The 21,118-nt window shown below is 37.6% G+C and overlaps 4 protein-coding genes, 1 long non-coding RNA gene and 5 other non-coding genes across 10 annotated transcripts; 4 read left to right on the top strand and 6 right to left on the bottom strand.

Moving 5' to 3' along the window:
• The first annotated feature begins 355 nt into the window (after window positions 1–355).
• Window positions 356–3,025, top strand: LOC117618939. Its single transcript, XR_004584516.1, has 4 exons — window positions 356–549; window positions 926–987; window positions 1,961–2,100; window positions 2,363–3,025. It is a non-coding gene; the product is annotated as an uncharacterized LOC117618939 (long non-coding RNA).
• A 1,275-nt stretch (window positions 3,026–4,300) lies between these two features.
• Window positions 4,301–4,953, top strand: LOC117619741 (mavicyanin). Its single transcript, XM_034349757.1, has 2 exons — window positions 4,301–4,466; window positions 4,562–4,953. The coding sequence occupies exons 1-2, from the start codon at window positions 4,301–4,303 to the stop codon at window positions 4,951–4,953; spliced, it is 558 nt and encodes a 185-aa protein (XP_034205648.1).
• Window positions 4,954–5,534: 581 nt separating this feature from the next.
• LOC117618846 (peptide methionine sulfoxide reductase A1-like) lies at window positions 5,535–7,577 on the top strand. The gene is made up of 2 exons (XM_034348592.1): window positions 5,535–6,248; window positions 6,957–7,577. The coding sequence occupies exons 1-2, from the start codon at window positions 5,718–5,720 to the stop codon at window positions 7,206–7,208; spliced, it is 783 nt and encodes a 260-aa protein (XP_034204483.1). The 5' UTR covers window positions 5,535–5,717; the 3' UTR covers window positions 7,209–7,577.
• Window positions 7,578–9,774: 2,197 nt separating this feature from the next.
• Window positions 9,775–11,641, top strand: LOC117618858 (cyclin-U4-1-like). Its single transcript, XM_034348602.1, has 2 exons — window positions 9,775–10,260; window positions 11,070–11,641. The coding sequence occupies exons 1-2, from the start codon at window positions 9,914–9,916 to the stop codon at window positions 11,338–11,340; spliced, it is 618 nt and encodes a 205-aa protein (XP_034204493.1). The 5' UTR covers window positions 9,775–9,913; the 3' UTR covers window positions 11,341–11,641.
• Window positions 11,642–12,218: 577 nt separating this feature from the next.
• On the bottom strand, window positions 12,219–13,106 carry LOC117619379 (putative glycine-rich cell wall structural protein 1). The gene has a single exon (XM_034349311.1). The coding sequence runs from the start codon at window positions 12,909–12,911 to the stop codon at window positions 12,411–12,413; it is 501 nt and encodes a 166-aa protein (XP_034205202.1). The 5' UTR covers window positions 12,912–13,106; the 3' UTR covers window positions 12,219–12,410.
• A 1,601-nt stretch (window positions 13,107–14,707) lies between these two features.
• On the bottom strand, window positions 14,708–14,804 carry LOC117620448. The gene has a single exon (XR_004584784.1). It is a non-coding gene; the product is annotated as a small nucleolar RNA snoR31/Z110/Z27 (small nucleolar RNA).
• Window positions 14,805–14,875: 71 nt separating this feature from the next.
• On the bottom strand, window positions 14,876–14,964 carry LOC117620451. Its single transcript, XR_004584787.1, has one exon. It is a non-coding gene; the product is annotated as a small nucleolar RNA snoR31 (small nucleolar RNA).
• A 77-nt stretch (window positions 14,965–15,041) lies between these two features.
• Window positions 15,042–15,142, bottom strand: LOC117620425. The gene has a single exon (XR_004584762.1). It is a non-coding gene; the product is annotated as a small nucleolar RNA R30/Z108 (small nucleolar RNA).
• A 96-nt stretch (window positions 15,143–15,238) lies between these two features.
• On the bottom strand, window positions 15,239–15,343 carry LOC117620449. The gene has a single exon (XR_004584785.1). It is a non-coding gene; the product is annotated as a small nucleolar RNA Z107/R87 (small nucleolar RNA).
• A 1,801-nt stretch (window positions 15,344–17,144) lies between these two features.
• On the bottom strand, window positions 17,145–17,239 carry LOC117620442. Its single transcript, XR_004584779.1, has one exon. It is a non-coding gene; the product is annotated as a small nucleolar RNA SNORD34 (small nucleolar RNA).
• Window positions 17,240–21,118: the final 3,879 nt, after the last annotated feature.

The raw sequence follows: 21,118 nt of genomic DNA, 5'->3' as shown, positions 1-21,118 counted from the left end.
AAAACAAAAGAGAGCAGCAGCATGGTGTCTAGTTACCATCGCGTACAGCCGAGCGGGTATACGTTTATTTAAAAAATAAAAACCCACAAAGCGACTTAGTTGCCCACATGTTAAAAAACCGAGTATAGCCGCGCGGCTATACTGTTTTTTTTGGTGGGAAAAAAAGGGCTCGTCTAGCATTTAGATGCCCTGTTTTTTTTTGTGGGAAAAAAGGGGCTCGTCTAGCGTTTAGATGCCCGAGTGTCGAAACAAACGGCTGTACGATTTAAAAAAAAAAATAAAAGATCAAGCATAGCCGCGCGGCTATACTATTTACGAAGAAACAAAACAGAGTCGTAGGCCCGTTCGACGGTTCGATGTGATCGAACGTGAGAGAAGAAAGAGATGTGATCGACGGCAGGAGAAAGGGCTAGGCTTTCTCAGTCCTCTGCTCGCTCCTCTCAAATGGCAACAAGCAAGGGAGTTTGGGAGCGATGGGAGCTCACACTCTTTGAACTCTGTTCCCATTTTACCACAACCCCACCAATTCCTTGCCTTTTTTTTTGTCTGGTAAGCCTTTCAATTCTCTATTTTCCCATTTCGTTTATTTGGATTTAGACGGCATATAAATAGAGAGAATTTCATAAACCAAAAAGAAAATTTTGATTCTGACATATTGGGATAGTTGGAATTCGGAAGGCATCAATCAGTAGATTTGAAAGAAAAAAACTTTAATCTTCTAGCAAAATAAAACACAACCATTGATTACACATGTTTGGAATTTGAAGCAGCCGGAAAAACCAATTCTCACAATGATAGAAATCAGAGAAAAATATTATGTTTCTTTATGGATAAACATTGTTGGGAGAGAAAAGAAAGGTTTTTTTTTTTTATGTGTGGTGAATGTATAATTGTATATGCCAATGTGTATAAAATTTTGTGGCAGGAATGGGTTGTATCCGGTTGAAACCAAAATACTGGGGCCAATCTTTTCTTTGTGCAAGTCAGGTATGATAATAGAGTAAAGATGTCATAGATGTAACATCCATGGCTAATGGTTAAAGCTCACTTTTTTGGTATGTAATCATGTGGATGTCATTGAACTTCATAGAAATTCAATGTAGGAAAGTAAGTTTTCAAGCATTGGATATGGCATTTTATTTTCTTGGTAAAGTCTTTCCATAGCTTAGTTTGAAGCCTGGTATCAAATGAACGGTATTCCCTCCTCCTGCTTCCCTCTTCTCTCTATTTTACATTATGATTGTGATCAGGTAATTAAGAGTCATGAAGACCGTTGACCTCTTTGGGTCAATGATGTGCCTTCCACATAGTTAGCTTGATTTTTTATTGTTCCAATCCTTAGTTGGATTTTATTGTACTTAGTGTTTGGGGTTGAGGATGTTCACAGGATTTTAGAGGACATCTCGTTCATCCCCTTTCAAACTCTTTTGTCATTAATAAAATCCATATTTGTTACCCAAAAAAAACAAAGGAAAAAAGGGCTTACTTTGAGGTTACTAGTTCTACTCAACCCTGACCGAAGGGCAGGCATATGCACTCATATGACTTATGATCATATTGTTGCGTAAAGGTGGATTTCTTCTTCATTCATTTGGCAGATAGTGGTCATCACTGCAATGGATGTAGCTTTTGCTGGTCTAATGGTATATAGAATAGTGATAGTTTGTATGTCTCACTCTTTTAAATCACTTGCTTTGTACCACTGGGAAAATAGGATTGCAGCTCCAAATAATTAAACTTGATTCAAATAGGATTGCGACTCTTAACATGCATTCACCACACTGGCTTATTGTTTTATTTTGTCCCAACAAGGAAACTTCAGACATACTGTCTTTTGATCATTGATGAATCATAGGCAGTTAGGATTTTGGCCTCTAAATGATTTAGTGGTCATTACTCTGTTGCTCTTTCCTTAATAATCTATTGTTCTTATTTCTTCAAAATTATGATCACTATGCAGGTTATGATGAGGGCTTGAATATTTGACTGAGTAGGGGAAGAAAAAATTCTTATGCATGTTCAAGTATCATTTAGTGCATATCTCCCCACTCCCCTCAATGGGATCAAAACAAGATGTCAGGTCCCCTGATCAACCTTGAGGTATCAGTTCTGTTTTGTGGTTAATTTTATTATCATTAGTTTCAAGTAACTTTCAGTTATCAGTGTGGGACAAAAAGCTTTTGCTGTATAATGTGCTGTTAGTGTACTTACTGTTACCTGAACAAAGCTCTACAAGCGAGCAGTTGTGCACAGGCACAAACATCATTTATCTTTCGTATCGTTTAGGGGTTTTTACAATCCTATTGCTGTTTTATCAATGAACCCTTGACTAGCATTTTGGTTCAATGTTGTCACATAACAGAATCTTGGGGACAAAATTGAGGGGCTGTTGTCTGAAAATATACTCAGTAAAGTTTCCGTTGATTGTTATTTCAACCTGGCCTTTCAACATCTTCGCCAAGATGGGCAAGTAAATTCTATATAGCAATTTGCCTTTCAATCTGGTATATTTGATATGGGCCTCACATTCATGTGTAAACTTTGTATATGGTTGTATTACTCATTGGCTCACAGTTAAATGTGATAGCAAAAGGATTTTCTAAGTTCAATGTATAATGTTTGTTGTGAACTTTAGGTCAATTAATGCCTGGATGCAATTCGTAGCATATGGATGGAGGATGATGCACAGGGGATGTTCAAAGATAGCTGTCTTCTGGATTACACTTTATAATCCACAGCTTCAGCTCCTACTTTAATGGTTGCGGTATTTGTGAGAGACCATTTCAAGGGACTGAGAACAAGCAGGAAGTTGCTAGCAAGTTAGTAGTGAAAAAGGATCGCCTTCGGAATGGGTGGAGTTATAAAATTGCACTGAAATTTTTTTCTTATCCCATCTAGTTTGTTGAATTGATTGGGCATTTCCATGCATCAAAGTAATATATTTTGGACAAGAATTTGTGAATTGTTTTCGTGTAATATGTGTACATGCATATAAAGATATTGAAAATACGGTTTTTATGTTGCTTTTCTACTATTCAGCTGGCAATATCCCCGAGTATCGGGGGAGAGAGAAAATTAAAATTTTCTTCAGACATTTAGCGGCGGTTTTCTTCGAGGTCGCAAATAGTTGTTTCACCACACAGCGAGCGACGGTTTGTTTAAAGACACTAAACTCGTTACTAAAAGTACCAAAACATGTCGTAACAAAGCATTACTGTCATATATTCGCCGATTATGGTGAAAAGATGCATCTTCCTCGTGAAAAGACGGTGGCATTGGAAGTTATATGCATGGTTGTGCTATGAGTGGACCATGAAGAGCATCAGCTTATATATAATTATACTTTTTGCATAATTACTACTATCTAAACAAAAGAAAAGAAAATTATAGAGACCTATGTTGATTAAGCCTGCTTGAAAGAATCTCAATTGACGACAAGCTGTTCTGATTTCTTGGATAACTATTGCTTGTTCATGAGAACCTTGCCAAAATCAATAGTGGGCGCATTGGTGACGTTTGGTTCAAATTTTGATACTATAGAATTCAAACTGAAGCAGAGAATGAAAATGGTTCAAATCTTAATTTTTGGTACAACTTTCTCAAAAGAGACAACACTTAAATCAGACTATTGTGCAGGGATGGGATGCAACCAATAAAAGACAGTTTTCCTCTTTTCCCCTGGGAAATTGAACTTGAGGATCATAACTTTCTTCTCCTTCTGTATGCACATTCACTGGAATATGGGAACCAGCAATTTCTCATGTTGGTGCTGCTTTAGTTGCAAATCAGACTATTGAGGGTCCCTAGTTAATGTATAAATCACTATATTCATGGACTGTTGGAACCAAAAAAATTGGCGCATCATTCCATAATATGATGAGAGTCAATGGGAAGAAGAAAAAAAAAAGGTTGTTTTGATTGTTTTTTCTTTTCATTTTGAGGAAAAATCTACAGAAACACTTAAATCACATTTGCAATATGGAAGGTGCAAGATTTGTGTTGAGTGTCTGCACAAGCAAACTAATTTCTCATCTTAATTTCTTGTACAAAGCAAACAAGTATATATGTTGTTGGCAAAGTCAGCAAAAAGAGAGTTTGGAGTTGGAGGTGTTTAACAGCTCACCAACTTGTTTATGAGGAACAATATATGTACTTTGAATTGATAAAAAATGCAAGTCATTCACACAGTTGAAGTTAGGTCATCTAATAATAGGAAATCCTCAAACATATAAATCTATAAAATGAAATCCCCCTCTTATGTTTTATCTCATCTTACATTACATTCTCATTCTCCATTGAAATGGGAAGGCTGCTTCCAGTTCTTGTTTTTGGTCTTGCTGTCCTTGGATTTGCATTGAAATGCTCTGCTACAACTTACACAGTGGGGGACACCTCTGGCTGGGACATAAGCACTGACCTCAATACATGGTCCAACGACAAAAAATTTAACGTTGGCGATATTCTCTGTAAGTAAAAGTTATACCATACATGAATTCTTATTGAATTAAGCAACTTGTTGTCTTTAATTTTTGTTTTGTTTTGGGTTTATTTCTGGTTGCAGGGTTCCAATACTCATCATCTAATAGTGTTAGTCAAGTGAGCAAAGAAAGCTTTGAGAGTTGCAACACAACCAATGTTGTGAAATCATATACAGGGGGAAACACAACGGTCACATTGACACATGCTGGTGACTGGTATTTTGTGAGTGGTAACAAGCTATACTGCTTGGGAGGGATGAAGCTCCATGCAGAAGTAGAAAACAACCAAGCTTATGCGCCGGCTGGAGCACCACAGGCAGCAACTGGTTCCGGCCAAGGGGATCATCTTCCACAACCTACTTCTAAGAGCAACATTCCTACTTCAAGTGCATTCATCAACTGTGGACCTAATGTCTTTCTTTTGGCTATCTTAGGTCTTATAGCTTCCATGCTATATACGGATGTTAAAATGTGAGTCCTTGTATGAATATATATAGCAGCTGCAGTTTTTGAAATAACAAAAATTTCCAAATCTCCTTAGTTTTGGTGTGCTAATTTAGTATACGATTGTATTAAATCAGGAAAGAAAGAATCTTTGATAAAGAATAGATGTAAACTTTCGTTTTCTACACAAAGAAACGGGTCAAATACGACTATAATTGATTTTATTATCATCTAATCTGTAGTTGTAGCTACATTAACCACTACCAACAGCATGTCATTTTGGTTAAACCGACATTGCTTACATCAAACCAAAGCTTTGACTTTCTTCTACTCTCCAACTTGTAAAGAAAGAAAACCCAAAAAGAGTTGTAAATGAAACAGAAACCCTGAACAATGCTCCGGAAGACCTTAATATTATTTGGTCTCTTTTTTTCTCGATGACATTGTGATTGTGAAAGTAATGGTCTCCCAACATTGTTTAAAAGAGGAAACTTGTTGCTTTTTCTTAAACCCCCCGTATTTTCCATTCTTATCCTCCCGCGGTCCCACCTCATGTGTGTGGGTAGGTACCCGCCAAGTTGCCAGAAGGCGCCACACAATTCCTGAACAGAAACAAAACAAATAAGTTGAAGAAAATCTAGGAGAAGAAGACCATCGTTTAATTTCCATAGGCCAGAAAAGAAAGCAAAATATTCTGTATAATTTTCATTTTCGATTAAAAAAATAATTGTGAATACCTCCCAAGACGAAACTCTCACTTTAGCCCGAAATAAAACCAACACGTCACACCCGAAAATGCTCAAAACCTTAGCCACCATCTCCACCACTTCACCACTCATCTCCACCGCCATAACCACCCCTAAACTCTCTCTCTCTAAGCCCTTCTTTTCTCTCTCTAAACTCCAAAACAAACTCACCTCCCCCTTCCCACAAACCCACAGACCCATCTCTTTCAACAAGCCCCAAATGAACCTCCTCAACAAGCTCGGCTTCGGCCCAAAGACCTCCGACCCCACCTCCGATTCTTCCTCCATCCCTCTGGGCCCAGACGACGACGTTCCGGCGCCAGGTCAGCAGTTCGCCCAGTTTGGAGCCGGGTGCTTCTGGGGTGTCGAGTTGGCCTTTCAGCGAATACCTGGCGTGACCAAGACGGAGGTTGGGTACACCCAAGGGTTCTTGCACAACCCGACTTACGAGGACGTGTGTACGGGCACCACCAAGCACTCTGAGGTCGTGAGAGTGCAATACGATCCTAAAGAGTGTAACTTTGAGACTCTGCTTGATCTCTTCTGGTCCAGGCATGACCCCACCACGCTCAATCGCCAGGTGAGTTGTTCTGAATCTTTTCTCTGGAAAAAATAAATAAAAATTATTTGGGTTGTTTTCTTGGGGTTTGGTTGGTTATTGTGGGAATATGTTCAATTGCTTGTGTGATAGGATCAAGATTTGATTTTAGTAGTTTGGTGGTTGATATGTTTTGTGTGTTTTATTGATGAATTAGGGACAAAACTTTGATTGATAATTTTTGGGCTTTTCTTGTTTTGCCCTGTAGATAACTGTGTCAGTGTGTGAGAAAAGGAGATTGTGATTGACCGCACAACTTCTTGTACTGAAGCAGTTAGTCCTACTTTACTCATCAAATTTAACTGTTCTTATGTTGTTAGAATTCAATGAGTTGCATGTAGCAGCATTGTCAACGAGATCTCAGTTTTATGATAGCAGATCATTGGGATTGACCGGACATTAGTATTTTCGGAGATATGATTACTGAAACAGTAGCCTTGCTTATGATTCTCTATTTCATAAACCCCAAATCCCTCTTTCTCTTTATGGTTTGTCTTTTGTTGGCTCTATTTTCTCATATCCATAAGCTACACCTAGAGATTGATTTTATATTTATAGATTTGTCCTGATTATTCTCATAGAAATTCGAAGTATGTGATATTTGATTTTCTTAACTAGAGTGTGATCCAAAGAGTACATTTGTCTTATGGCTGAAGTAACCATAAGGGTTTTTCCATATGTAATGGGCAGGGGAATGATGTGGGAACACAGTACAGATCTGGAATATACTTCTATACACCTGAGCAAGAGAAGGCAGCACAAGAATCCTTGGAACAACACCAGAAGAAAATGAACCGGAAGATTGTTACAGAAATTCTTCCGGCCAAGAAGTTCTACCGAGCAGAAGAGTATCATCAGCAGTACCTTGCTAAAGGGGGCCGTTTTGGTTTTAAGCAATCTACTGAGAAAGGATGCAATGATCCAATCCGATGCTATGGCTAATTTATTTGCTACTGCCTTGAAAGTAAAACCGTACAAGCCATACCCGGTATTGTTCGTAGGTTGGTGCTTTTGTCCATATGGGTGACTTGTAACTAGCTTTTACATACTCTGTCTAGTTAAGTATGCATGGTGTATCCATGTTGTGAGCTTGGATTTGTAATAAATTGTAGTGTTGTCATCTACCACCATTGGAAAATTTGGAACCGAGCTGTTGTCTCCACTGTTTTGTTTTAGTTCTGTCTGGCAATTCGTGTTGTTGGCACTGTTACCTGTTCCAGGTAGTCCTCTGGTTTATTATTATTAGGACCAAAGCTATGCAATCTTTTCTCTGCAAGTCAAACTAATAGCACCAATTGTCTTGTTGCATTATTGTGGTTTCCAATTCTATTATGGAGCTTTTGAAGCTTTTAACCCGATCAAAGTTAATTTCTCAAGTTTGTTGGAATGAGCATTGTGTGCTTGGAGGCCAGTGAGGCTAGACACTATATTTGAGCCATGTCAACCAAAAGAATACATAGCCTCACATGGTCGCATACGGCATGCCAGTCTGCCCTAGTAAGTACGGCATGCCCTAGACTGACCTGGTCGTGACTGTATAAAGGTGAAGAAGGCGAAGGGACCATGGAAGATAGTCTCTTGCATGATGCATCTGGGTAAGGAGCTAGCTACCCTGCAAAATCAGAACCTAAAGGTTAACTGGAAGCATCGATAAGTAGAAAGATCCACTACATGTGAGCACGGGCTTGCTAAGATTCTGAATAAGTGGCATGTTTCTGTATGACCAATTCACACATTTCTCCCTCTATATGTGGAAAACTCATAAAGTGGGTAGGTACAAGGTCACATTCTAAGGTACATGAGACCCACTCCTACCCCATAAATATAAGGTATGAAAGCAGCCAGAGAGAGAAGAGAACCCCATCTAATCTAAGTGGTGTTCAATTCGATCACAATAAAGACTAATAAAGGATCCAGTCACTTGTTGTATTGAGTAAGTATTAGTAGAATTGTTATGCTTGAGAAATCATGTGTTTGCTATTTCAATTAGCAATTAGGTGTTGGTTCACATAAGAAAGAACACATGGTTGGTGCCCTTCCCTTCCCTTCCCCTTCCTTTCATTTATGAGTCTTAATATGTCTAAATATTATAAGCATCCACAAATTTACACTCCACCCTTGTTGTATATATAGTAAGAAAGACTAACTCTGCAAATTGCACCTATAAAATAAACATTAAATAATACGTTGTCTTGAAACATTTATTAAAGGTTCTATGTTCGATTCCTCCTCCCTCAATCTTGCTAATATTGAAATACGTTGTTTTGAAACATTTGAAAGTTTTTATAGATGCGTGCATACAAGTTACAAATCATCCAAATTATAAACTAAAATCAAAACTGAGTATGAAATCAACATGCGTTTTGAATAAACGTGACGGCACGGTCATTGCAGAGATCAAAACAGTGAGTGCCAGCATGTTAATGAGCACGAACAGACTATCCTTTTTCTTTTCCTTTCTTTCTTTCTTTGGTCAATCCTCTTGCTACGTACCCTCTTTGTTTATTTAACAATTATTTGATATCAAATCAGCATCATGGTCGATCGTAATTGGGCTGGCTTGGCTGGGTCTACATGAAACTTGAAAGCAAGATCCTTTTTTTTTGCTGCAATAAATCATTCATCAGTTTGGTGGTTATTGTTAGGAAAGTTGCTAGTCAAATTTTTTTTTAAAACGTTCTAGAGCTTTTTGAGCAAAGTTTCTTATTGTTATTAGAAATGCTAAAATCAAAATGCCTGATTTCATATTTCATTTCAAAAAAAAAAAGAAAAAAAAAAAGGGGGTGGAAATTGTAATTGTAATCCATACAAGAAACAAGCTGTCATCCAAGAAAAAGCCAGAAGGTGAAGGTGGATGAGGAATTACTGCAATCACACTTCACAAATAATGGGGTCATCATATTCTATTATTATTATTTTATATATATATATTGATGAAAGCTTGTTGCAATTTTTATATTTTGATTTTTGTTTGCTTGGCAAGGAAAGCTGGCAATTGTTGTGATGATTAAAGTCCATATCCACAGTGGAAAAAGTAAGTTTTGTTCAGAATTATTGTAGCTGGAAATTACATCGGAAGTTGGCCTATGTCTTCACCTTTACTTCTAAAGATTATGCCATTTTAAACCACCCCAACCCCTAAAGACAAAGAAGTAGAGTGAGGGACAACATGAACTTTATTGGATTTAGAGTACAGATTAAAAAGACTTTGTGAACCATTTCCATTTCCCCCTAATTCTCATTAAAATTTACCTTCGCACTCAAGTTTGAATTCATTCTCTAACTTTTTTTTTTGTAAAAAAAAGAAAAGAAAATACTCGCTAAAGGCACTTGAGATTCTTCTTCAACCATCATGAATCATGATCCATCACAAATCCCAATTATTTCACACACAAAGCACGTATTTTCCTTCACAAGTCAAGTCATTAGCCCTACTTTCGTGCCCCCACAAACAACTTTTCTATCACCAGCCAGCAGCAGCAGCTAAACCCATTATTTATGCCTAACATAAACAATCAATGATCACTAAATCTTTTCTAATATATAAACCAGAAAGAAAATGCAATCCTTCAGACACGTAACCACACAAGCGCATCCTAATATTACATATATAAATAAGCAGCAGCCAACAGAAACAGGGCAAAACAATGGCTGATCAGGTTGAGAGCACTAGCCCAGAGGCCATGCCAAGAATGATAGACTTCATGTCCTCAGTTCTCGAGCGAGTGGCCAAATCCAACGATCTGAGCCGGGGGTTCGAGCCCACCCAGAGGCTGTCGCTTTTCCACAGCCTCACCACACCCACCATTACAATCCACAGCTACCTCCAGAGGATATTCAAGTACGCAGATTGCAGCCCCTCTTGCTTCGTCGTTGCCTACGTCTACCTCGACCGCTTCACTCAGACGCAGCCATTGTTGCCCATCGATTCCTTCAATGTCCACCGCTTGCTCATAGCCAGCGTCTTGGTCTCTGCAAAGTTCATGGATGACATGTAAGCCAGCCTTCTGCTTTAGTTTCTTGAATTTGGGTTCTTTTTCTTTTTCTACTTGCTTGAAATGCTTGATCTTCTTGGTAGGATTTTAGTTCTGGGTTTTGCATAGTTAATCAAATGGGTTCCTTCTTCTATGAGTTTCAAGATTCAAGCTTTTTACCGAACATAAGTTGAGTTGAATTTATACTTTCATGGTCTCTTTCTCTGTGTGATTATATAATTTGGTCATCTTCTTGTTCAGTTCTTGATTGTTTTGATTGAAACCAATCTCTTTTTTTTATATTCTGTTCTGATGAATTGTGTCACATACGCACATAAAACAAGTGATGGAAGACTTGGAAAACAAGTTGGTTCCATGTTCTTCCAAAATGAGGTTCATATCCTAATTGTTAATGGCATCACCGTTTGGAAGCAACCACCGCCAAAAAGAGGGAAAGAGATGAGGCATGTGAAGGCCTCCGTCTTTTACTAGACAAAGCCCACCTAAGATGTGGTGTAAAATTCCATGCGAGCATGACAGATAATCTGTCATTATTGATGCTAATGACAGCTCAATCAAAGGCCATGTGGATTTTTAGCCAAAATGTCAATCATTTGCCATAACACACACACTTTGCTTCTCAGCTCACTCTCTTTGTTTGCAATGCCAGCAAGAAAAGAACCCATGTGGTGGTCCAATATGACAGCAATGATATGATAGTTGTATATTTAACTTGTGGGTTTAATTAAATTAATTACTTTAATTATTCAAGCTCTTTGGTTAGAAATATAATTAATCATTTTTATCTACATGGGTTTGTTTGTTGCAGATATTACAACAATGCCTATTATGCTAGAGTTGGAGGGATCAGCACAGCAGAGATGAACCTTCTTGAGGTGGACTTCTTGTTTGGTTTGGGCTTCCAATTGAATGTCACACCTGCAACTTTTTACACCTACTGTTCTTATCTTCAAAGAGAAATGTTGTTGCAATCTCCTCTGCATGTAGCAGAATCTCCTCTGAATTTGGCCAGACGTCTAAAGCTTCATTGCTCCTTCAATGAAGATGAATCCGCCCATCAAAAACAGCTTGCTGTTTAGTCCCCGTCTTTTTCTCTCTGTTTTGTTTATAAAAAAAAAAAAAATCAAAAAAGGTTGGGAGATGTGGGTTTATGTATCACTTTTGGTCTATATGGGCTTAAGCCCATTTGACCTGAGCTTGGGTGTATAGTTGAAAAGCCTATATGGTGTCAAAAGAAGAAGTCAAAGCTTTCTCGCTTGAGCCCAATCAAACTTGTAATGCGCTCGAGCTTTTGCTTTGCTTGTGCCCACATATTTCCTATGTACTTTTCTTCTGATTTTGACTTTTGTTCATAAATTTTAGTCTCTCTTCTTTTTGGTACTCTCGAAATGGTGGTTTGTTGTACATATGGAGAATTTGTCTTTGCAGTTTGGTTATGACGCAGCGAAACTAACCGGTAACAAAGGGATCTTAAGCGGTCACCTTAAAAGTTGTGGAATCCACAAGACAATTAAGAGAAACTCTTTAAGTTCACTTGAATAGTTCTGCTACCAAATTAGGGTTTGGAAAGAAACCAAAAGGAAAATTATGAAAATAAGTTAATAACCATAAAACTTTAAATCTATTTTTAACCTAATAAACGATATTAAAATGCCAAATTGCCCTTACGTCGTGGCAAAGCAATATAACTTGACTTCGTCTCGTCACTTCCATATCACAAGTCCAGACACTAGAAACTTCAAAAATACTATTCACCGTAAAATTACTATTCAACCAAGAATTCCGTCCTGCGTCAAGTTAACATAAATCCTACTTTAGATCAAAGAGTGACCGATAGTCTATTGAATATTTCAATTGTGCAAGTTTTTAATTATGCGTGTAGGGAAATTAGTTTATCTACTTGCATTAAAAAAAAAAATTGAGAAAGATGTTCTTGACACAACGTAAAAGAACCTTGTAAATTAAAACCATGAGGTCTAATATATGATGGGGAGAGTAGATTGTATTGCAACTCATCAACATATTAAATATACTAGCAATGATTTTATTGCAGTCTTATAAAGCTTACACATGTACCTAGCTATAATACTTATCATAGTGCACTGGGCCTGGAGGTCATGACAATCATGAACTACTCCCAGCCAATGTCTCAGCCATGGTTGTTTCCTCCTCCTCCTCCTCCTCCTCCTCCTCCACCAGCCCCGCCCCCGGAATTTCCATAACCAGACCCATAGCCACCACCGTGACCTCCACCACCTCCAGACCCCGACCCAGAGCCAAACCCAAAACCAGACCCCCTCCCAAACCCAGCGGGTGATCTCCCAGACCCAGACCCGTAACCCCAGCCGCCTCCTGGGGTCGCGCTCCACCCCCAGCTGTAGCCCCAGTTGGGGCCATGGGCCGAGCCGCTACCGCTGGTTGGCGGCCCGTTCTCCGCATTCAGCTCCGAAGACATGTCCTTAGAATCAGTGCCCTTTCTTCCACCAAAAACAGCAGCACTAGAAGCCCAAGAAAAAGAAGTAGCAGAGATGAAAAGGAAGAGAAGGAGAGTGAATTGAAATGAATTGAGATGCATTTTTGAGTTGGGTGTTTTTTGTGTGTTTGAATTGAAGCTTCTTGTAGTTGGAAAAGTTAGCATGAGATTGTGCATGCTATTTATAATGGGGGGTGATGTGGATGCGCACAATAGCGCACCCGTGACACGACATTAAATACCTAATGATAACTGTTGAGTCTCAGAGAGAGAGAAATTAGGATATGCTTTTGCCTATGCACAGCTATGTTTATGTGGTTCAAAGGTCGGCAATTGTGACAATTTTACCCACAATTTACAAAAACCAACCACTAAAACGACACCACAGATAAAACCCACCCACCACCGCCTTTCAGGTTTGAACTAACTAAATTATAAACATGACCTTATTCTGGGAGTTGGAGGAGTAGAAATTAACGCGGGATCTTTTACAAAGTTGGTTTGGTGCCATGGAGGGCACGTGGCAACGTAAGCATGCAAGGCAAACAGCACCATTGCAATTTGCTTTTAGTTGAGATGAGCCTTGAGAGAGGGGGAGAGACGGTGTAGTGGCAGCAATAACTCTGACTTTCCACGTTCTTGGGTTGGAGTTTGGATGAAGTTGAAGCTCATCCTGATCCTTTAAAGAAAGAGACTTGATCTCGACACGTGTACATCAGATCAGTGATGTCAAAGTTTGATGGGGATCTGAGGGTGGACTTAGGGCTTTGACAGTGGGTGACTCGGTTCTGGTTGTGGGCACTTGAAAAAATATCTTAGACATATGGAATGGAATGGACCACATTGTCACTTTCACTTATTCGGGGAATTTGAGGTAAATATTAAGCAAAAGATGTAATGTAAGAGATGACTACATACAATACAAGGTTACCTCAAACCAAGTTGAGAGACAAATTTCTTGTTAGCTGGGACTTTGGTTTTGTCTGGAATCTAGAGAGCAATGTTAGTGCCATGCACAGATTTTGCACATGCTAAAAGCTCCAATTGGGCCCAATCCGCATTACTTTGCTACATGATCTGAGCTTTGTGCTTATTTTTTTTAATTTATATATATGGGCCTTTAAATGTAGGTCAGTCCTCGCTGTGACGCATTTGCCAAAGCTAAAATGGGCCTAGTGATCCACAAACACCACTACACCGTTGATACTCTGGATGTTTGTCCGTTATTATCATACAAAAGTAAATGGAAAGAAGGATGGATACGAATATCTTCTGATTATGTCATATCAAATGAACGGTAAAAAACCATTATGATTGATGGAATAGAATGACCAAATTGAAAAGTAGATCCATTCAGTTTAAAAAACATTCTCTTCGGCAAAATTCGTATTGTATTGGGTCACTAGTCGAATCCGGATCAAACAGGTTGAACCAATAACTGAAGCCACATGACCCAGCCCATGCGGGAAGCACATTCAAGATTAAACGACCAATAGCATCCAAGTTTGCAATAATATTTCACTCCAACTTGGGCCAATTTGGATACAAAGCGGAATATTAGAATGCCACAATGAATCATTCACCAGGGCCCATCACATGAATTCGAATTTGAAAGGCCCAGTTTATGACCCACAAAATCACTTAACGGTCCAAATCCAACATGACGAAACATTTATATCGTTGGGCTCAGTCCAATTCCAACAATTTCCGAATATAGGAAACGAACAATACAAATCAGTTTTAGCAGAAATGAAATCGTTGGTGTCACCGAATTGTTATTGATGATTTGAAATGTTACATTAAAAACATCAAAAAACAATTCTTTACAAATCTAATAAAACAACCAAGTTCTTACTCGCCCGCTGAAAGCTCCAAATCAACCCTGCACAAGTTCGAAAATCATAGGGGAATGTGTGTTATATAATAAAATAAAAAAGGGCTAAACGAAGTGAATACAAGAACAAATAACAAAAATCATCATCAGAATGGAAAGTTGTTCTCATCCACAGCAAAATTTATGCTGTGTAGGAAGGTGTCCTAAGATTATTCCATATCTCATCAAATGATGAACATATCTGACTAACCCATCAAAACAATTTTGATATAACTCAAAAACACAAAATCAAAAGCAAATCAAGACATTAGATTCAGAAGTGTATCAGTTAGCATCACTCGATATTGAATATCTCAGATCAAGTGTTGGATAATATGATTGCTTCATCCCAATCTATGATCCATGACTAACTAGAATTCAAAAACAGACAGAAACAAACATCAGACCAAAAGTTTCAAGTGGGAAAGGGAAATCAACTCAGTGGTGGCGATATAATAATTAGGTTCGATTCTGCCAGCAATTTTCCTCAACTTTAACTCAGAAGAGGGAGCTTGGTATCCTCATAGCAATTCCCTTTCCCACGAAAATTTATAATTAAAAACAATTTTCACAGAAAATCATAAATTAAAAGCATACGAATCTCTAGGCTATCAAATGTGAAAGGGAAAGAGATGGCTCAGTTCAGCGGGGTTGTCGACACGCAAACTTCTCTATGAAAGAGAAGCCTGCATTCCGGTCTGTTGAGCTTGAATTTCATTGGGTCATCACCGCCATCTCTTTCTCTCATCAACTCATTTCAAACAAAAAACTAGCTTTCGACCATTGAAACAATTACAGGGCAATTTGGAGGCAGGGAGAGTGAAACTAAACCCTAGATGAAGATGAGGGGCGGGGTTGACACTGGGATGCAGTCGTTGGGCATCGTTTTATAGAGACAGAGCTAGGGTTTTCGGCATTCAATGGGCCAATATTATCAACCAAACGCGCAACTAACTGGGCTTTCAAAAATATAACACTCGACCCAAACCCCAATATCTCTTTTCTGTTTTTTTAGGGATTCTTGATAATAATAGAAATAAATTATTTTAATTACTTTAATTAGTTGTTATGTTTTAATTAATTTTTACTTATTAAATAATTAGTATTTAAATATATTTTTAAAGAAAAATTTTAAATTTATAAATACTATTTATTAAATAATATAAATTTGAGAAATAAATTAAAATATTTAATTATTATTATTCAATTAAAACATAATCACTAATGAAAGTAATTATAAAGTATAGCCGGTCGGCTATACTGTATAAAAAGAAAATTTTGGATGTCTACTCTGTAAATAGAATACATTAAACGTATAGCCGGCCCGCTATACTAGATAAATATAAAATTTTAACAGTATAGCCATGTGGCGATTCTCCATAAATATAAATTTTTAAACATATAGCCGCGCGGCTGTACGTTTTAAATAGAATACATTTACAGTATAGCCGCGGCGGCTATACTCTATAAATAGAAACTTTTACCTATAGCCGGGCGGCTATACTTTATTTTTTTTCCTAACAGCATCACTACATATTGTTTTACATCTGAAGAGTTTAAGTAAGAAAGAAAATGAAGGCTGGCATTCATGGATTAGAGAGGAAGAAACGAAAGAGAGAGGAGAAGTAACCAAGTAGAAATCAAGAAAAGAGTGGAGAGAGAAGTTGCAGTCCCATTTCTGATTGGAGTCCCACATCGACTGCAATAAACTTCAGGTGTTTAATCCTTTATAAATATCTTCATAATTATCGATGAATATAATATATGAATAGAAAATTTTAACAGTATAGCCGGTCGGCTATACTGTATAAGTAGATAATTTTAAATGTATAGCCGTGCGGCTATACTATTTGAATAGAGGATGTTTTTTTTTTGTTTTTTTGATAAGATAGAGGATGTTAATAGTATAGCCGTGGCTATACCTTTTGAATATAATACATTTTTAATAGTATAGCTGGCCGGCTACACTTTATTAATATAATATTTTAACAGTATAGCCAGACGGCTATACCCTTTTAATTTCATAATCTGACTTTCTCTTTTTTAATTACTTTAATTAATTGTTATGTTTTTATTATTATTTATTATTTACTTAGTGAATAATTAGTATTTAAATATTTTAATGCCGGGGAAAGAAACCATTGATGCATTGAATAATTAGGATTTAAATATTTTAATTACTTTAACACCACACAACCTTCAGGTGTAGTTCATAAATTTCTCATGGATAGAGTCTTCAGGTTCGAATCCTGGCACCGGAAAACCTTTTTTATTTTTATTTTATATTTCCACCACTACACAATTCACAAATATAATTATATCCTAAACATGTTGAAAATTAACATACAGAAGGTTTTAAACTTTCAAAACCGAACACAGCAGTTCTTTTTGGTTCTTAACATACTGAGATAAACATATTTATTAATCTTTTTCCTTTCTTTCTGAAAACATAATACATGGGTTATTTATTTATTTATTTGTATTTTGATGAGGAAGATGATCATAAGAGCCAAGACAGTTTAAAGCTTGCTAGCAGAAGAGGCCTCAGATACATTTCAGTTTATCATTATCTCATCCAAATGAGATAATCAAGCAATGTAGGCAAAATATGTTTAAATCATCATTGGCCTCACCTAATATATAACAAAAAAAACACTGATTGTGATTTTCTTTTGAAGATGAAATAAAACCAGAAAAATCTAAAATCTGAATAGAGAAAATGACTCAAGAGGGAAAAAAATAAACAAACAGAGGCAAGATGGACATGCAAAGCTTTGATCGAATCGAGAACCGCTGCATTCCGATCATCTCTGAGGTTTTCTTCAAACAACAACAAGAAACAGATGGGATGTGATTGTGTGAATGGGAAGGGGAAATGGGAGCTTTTGGTGGCTCCTGCGGCGGATGTCAAGTTATTTATAAGGGACAGCTTGTTAGGGTTTGTAAAAGAGAGGGAGCGAACGCGCGTTTTGAGTTTGGCTCCTTCAAGTGGGTTGGCCAATCATCACCGTCGGATCAAAGATGGTTTTGATTGTCAAATGTAGGGAACCCGGTTTGACAAAACGAAAAAATCAGGGGAAAAAACGGGGTATAGCCGCACGGCTATACTATTCCTTTTAAAAAATGGAAAACCAAGTATAGCCGACCGGCTATACTATTCCCTAAACCCTAAATCAAAACCCGCGTACAGCCGCACGGCCATACTATTTCTTTAAAAAAAATAAAAACCGCGTATAGCCGACCGGCTATACCATGCATTTAAAAAATTAGAAAAAACCGAGAATAGCCGGGCGGCTATACTATTTCTTTAAAAAATTAGAAAAAACCGAGTATAGCCGGGCGGCTATACGATTTCTTTAAAAAATTAGAAAAAACCGAGAATAGCCCGACGGCTGTACTATTTCTTTAAAAAAAAAAATAAAAACCGAGTAGAGTCGTGCGGCGATACTATTTCTTTAAATTTTTTTTTTAAACCGAGTATAGCCGCGCGGCTATACTGATCCTGAACTCACCGTTCAGTTTCTTGGAGAAAATGTGTGGGAGGGCTCGCTGTAATCTCAGAGCCGACGACATCCCTAGGGCTTGCCACCACAGCCATTTCCCTGTTCGTACTGTTAACATGGACCGGTGAGCAAAATTCAAAACTCCTCCTATTTTTTTCCTTTATTAATTCCTAATTCGAACTTTACTTTTCTCCTACTTTCCTAGCAACCAAACAGATTTCCTTGCGTGTTATGGTTTCTTTGATTGCTTAATCTTACTGATTGGAACGAATTTTTTGGTATGCGCTTAGGTTTCGCCCGTTGTTCAATGCGTCACTGAAGTCGAATTTGCCTGTTGTTCGTAGAGAAGACGTAGCAGACGGCGGCGGCTTGTTGTTCATTGTATGAAATGGGGGCTGATCAGTTTCACCAAGAAAACCGAGAAGCCCGATCACTATAAGATGGTAATTGCAGTCACATTTGTGGTTGATGCTTTCCAGTGATGGCGGTTTAAATTTGTCATCTTTCTTAAAATTTCAATCTTGATTTTCCATATAAGCAAGCTTGGATTGCGTTGAGATGTGATTTGAGTTTTAAAAACACCGGGTTTAGCCGTTTGGCTATTCTATTTCTTTGAAAGGCATATAGCTGCTCGGCTATACTATTTCTTTAAAAAATTTAAAAACCGGGTATAGCCGGGAAGCGATACTATTTCTTTAAATAAATAGGAAAACCGAGTATAGCCGCAATAAAAACTGAGTATAGCCGCTCGGCTATACTATTTCATAAAAAATAAATTTTAAAAACAGAGCTCGGTGGCTATATGATTTCTTTAAAAAAAACAATTTGAAAAAACCTAGTATAGCAACTCGGCTATATTTTTTATTTTAAAAGAATTATATAAACCGAGTATAGCCGCCCGGCGATACTATTTCTTTAAAAAACAATTTGAAAGAACCAAGTATAGCCGCCCGGCTATACTATTTCTTTTTAGAAAAAATTTGAAAAAACCGAATATTTCATTAAAAAAAACACATAGAATCAGTTAGTAGCTGTAAAAGGCTCATGAATTTGTTTGGAAAGATTAAGCTTCAGCATATATATAGAGAGAGGAACACAGTGGCTGATTGTTTGGCTACTTGGAGTCACAACTTGAATCTGGGCTGCTGGTTTTTTGAGGAGAGTCCTTGGGTTTGGTGTCTGGGGGTTTTCCCCTTTCTTGATAAAAGAAAACCATATGGAATCTCTTAGCGCTTAGTGAAGGGCCTTAATCTTTATCAGTTAGTGCTCTTCCTCTTGGAACTGAGAGGAAGCATCGTAAGGGATATGAGGAGGTCATTCCCCCAACACCAACAGCACAAATGAAAACCTGGCGAAAAGCTGGTACCCATTTGTAGTTCCATCATTCTACTTAAGTTTATCATTGCCATCATTAACATTATCAGTGTATAAACTAGCCATAATAATTTGCGCATTTTCTGGTGCTTAAACAAATAGGATTGTCCTTGCTTGCTATTTCTTTTATCACCTACTGACTTCTATTTTTGTTATTGCAATTTCTGTTTACTGTCTTATGCTGTGAGATTGAGATAACGGAGTTAGATGAATTCGCACAAGCTGCTTTTCGTGGACATAATTCCATATTCAGAGCCGCATATTTCATACTATTTGTTACACTAATGAAAATATACTAGTTAGTTAATGATTATGTTGATTATGTGAATACCAAACCATTGCAGTGAAAGTGCTGATATGATATGCTTGAATGTGATTTCCATTTACTTGCAGGTTTGTTCTCCAGCAGGAGCTGGCAAAACAAACATAGCTATGATTTCTATTCTACATGAGGTATGCAAATGATTTTGTATTGTGTATGAGTTAATCTGGGTTAATTGCATAGTTAAAATGGCATGGGGACGGCTGTAATGTGCTGATATGTGCTGTTGTTGTGTATATTTTTCTGGGAGGGTTAGTGTGTTAAAGATATCAGCTTGCAAAATAGAGCGAGGAAACTAAGCTTTTGGCTGCCTTAGTTATTCGACTCCTTTTATGTCATGGTGATGTACTTATAGTACTTTTCTTGTTGAATTCTACCTATTTAGTTTTTGAAAATATTCAGTATGGTAGTATATCATCCATTCTGAGATTTAGATAGTGAGTCGGCATTGTCTGTGGCAGATTGCACAGCACTTCAAAGACGGTTGCTTGCATAAAGATGAGTTTAAAATAGTTTATGTTGCACCAATTAAGGTATCCACCCTATATAACTCTCTTCCTTTTGTTTTTTGTTTTGTCTTTTCTTAGTGGGTGGGGTGGGAAAGTAGGCATTGAAATAGTAGCTTGTTACTTATATTATCATGCATTTTTCAGGCATTAGCTGCAGAAGTTACATCAACTTTTAGCCATCGCTTATCTCCATTGAATATGACTGAGAGAACTTACTGGAGACATGCAACTTTCTAAGAATGAACTTGAAGAAACTCAGGTCACTTTTATCAAATTCTGTATGCTCCGTGTGCTTTTAACTGTTACCCAAAAGAGGAAAATGAGAACCTTTACGGCTTCACTTTCTTCTTATTCAGATGATAGTCACAACACCTGAGAAATGGGATGTCATTACGTGCATCTATTAAATGATGATAGAGGCCCTATAACAGTGGCAGTGCTGGTAATCTGAGGGAAACCCGATTAGACTAAACAAAAAGATTAGAAGGGAAAAAAAAACGAGTATAGCCGTGCGGCTATACTATTCCCTTTTTAAAAAAGGAAAAACCGAGTACAGCCGGGCGGCTATACTATTTCTTTGAAAAATCATTTTAAAACCGAGTATAGCCCGGCTATACTATTTCCTTAAAAAATATAAAAACCTAGTGTCGTCTCGTGGTTGTTCAAAAATTAGAACCGGGTATAGCCGTGCGGCTATACTATTCTTTTTAAAAATATTAAAAACCTGGTATAGCCGCCTGGCTATACTATTTCTTGAAAATATTTGAAAAATAGAGTATAACGGGGCGATTATACTATTCCTT

Source organism: Prunus dulcis, chromosome 2 (genome assembly GCF_902201215.1).
Source record: "Prunus dulcis chromosome 2, ALMONDv2, whole genome shotgun sequence".
Lineage (NCBI taxonomy): Eukaryota > Viridiplantae > Streptophyta > Magnoliopsida > Rosales > Rosaceae > Prunus > Prunus dulcis.
The sequence above is the reverse complement of the archived record's forward strand: the minus strand, read 5'-3'. Positions and strand labels throughout refer to the sequence as shown.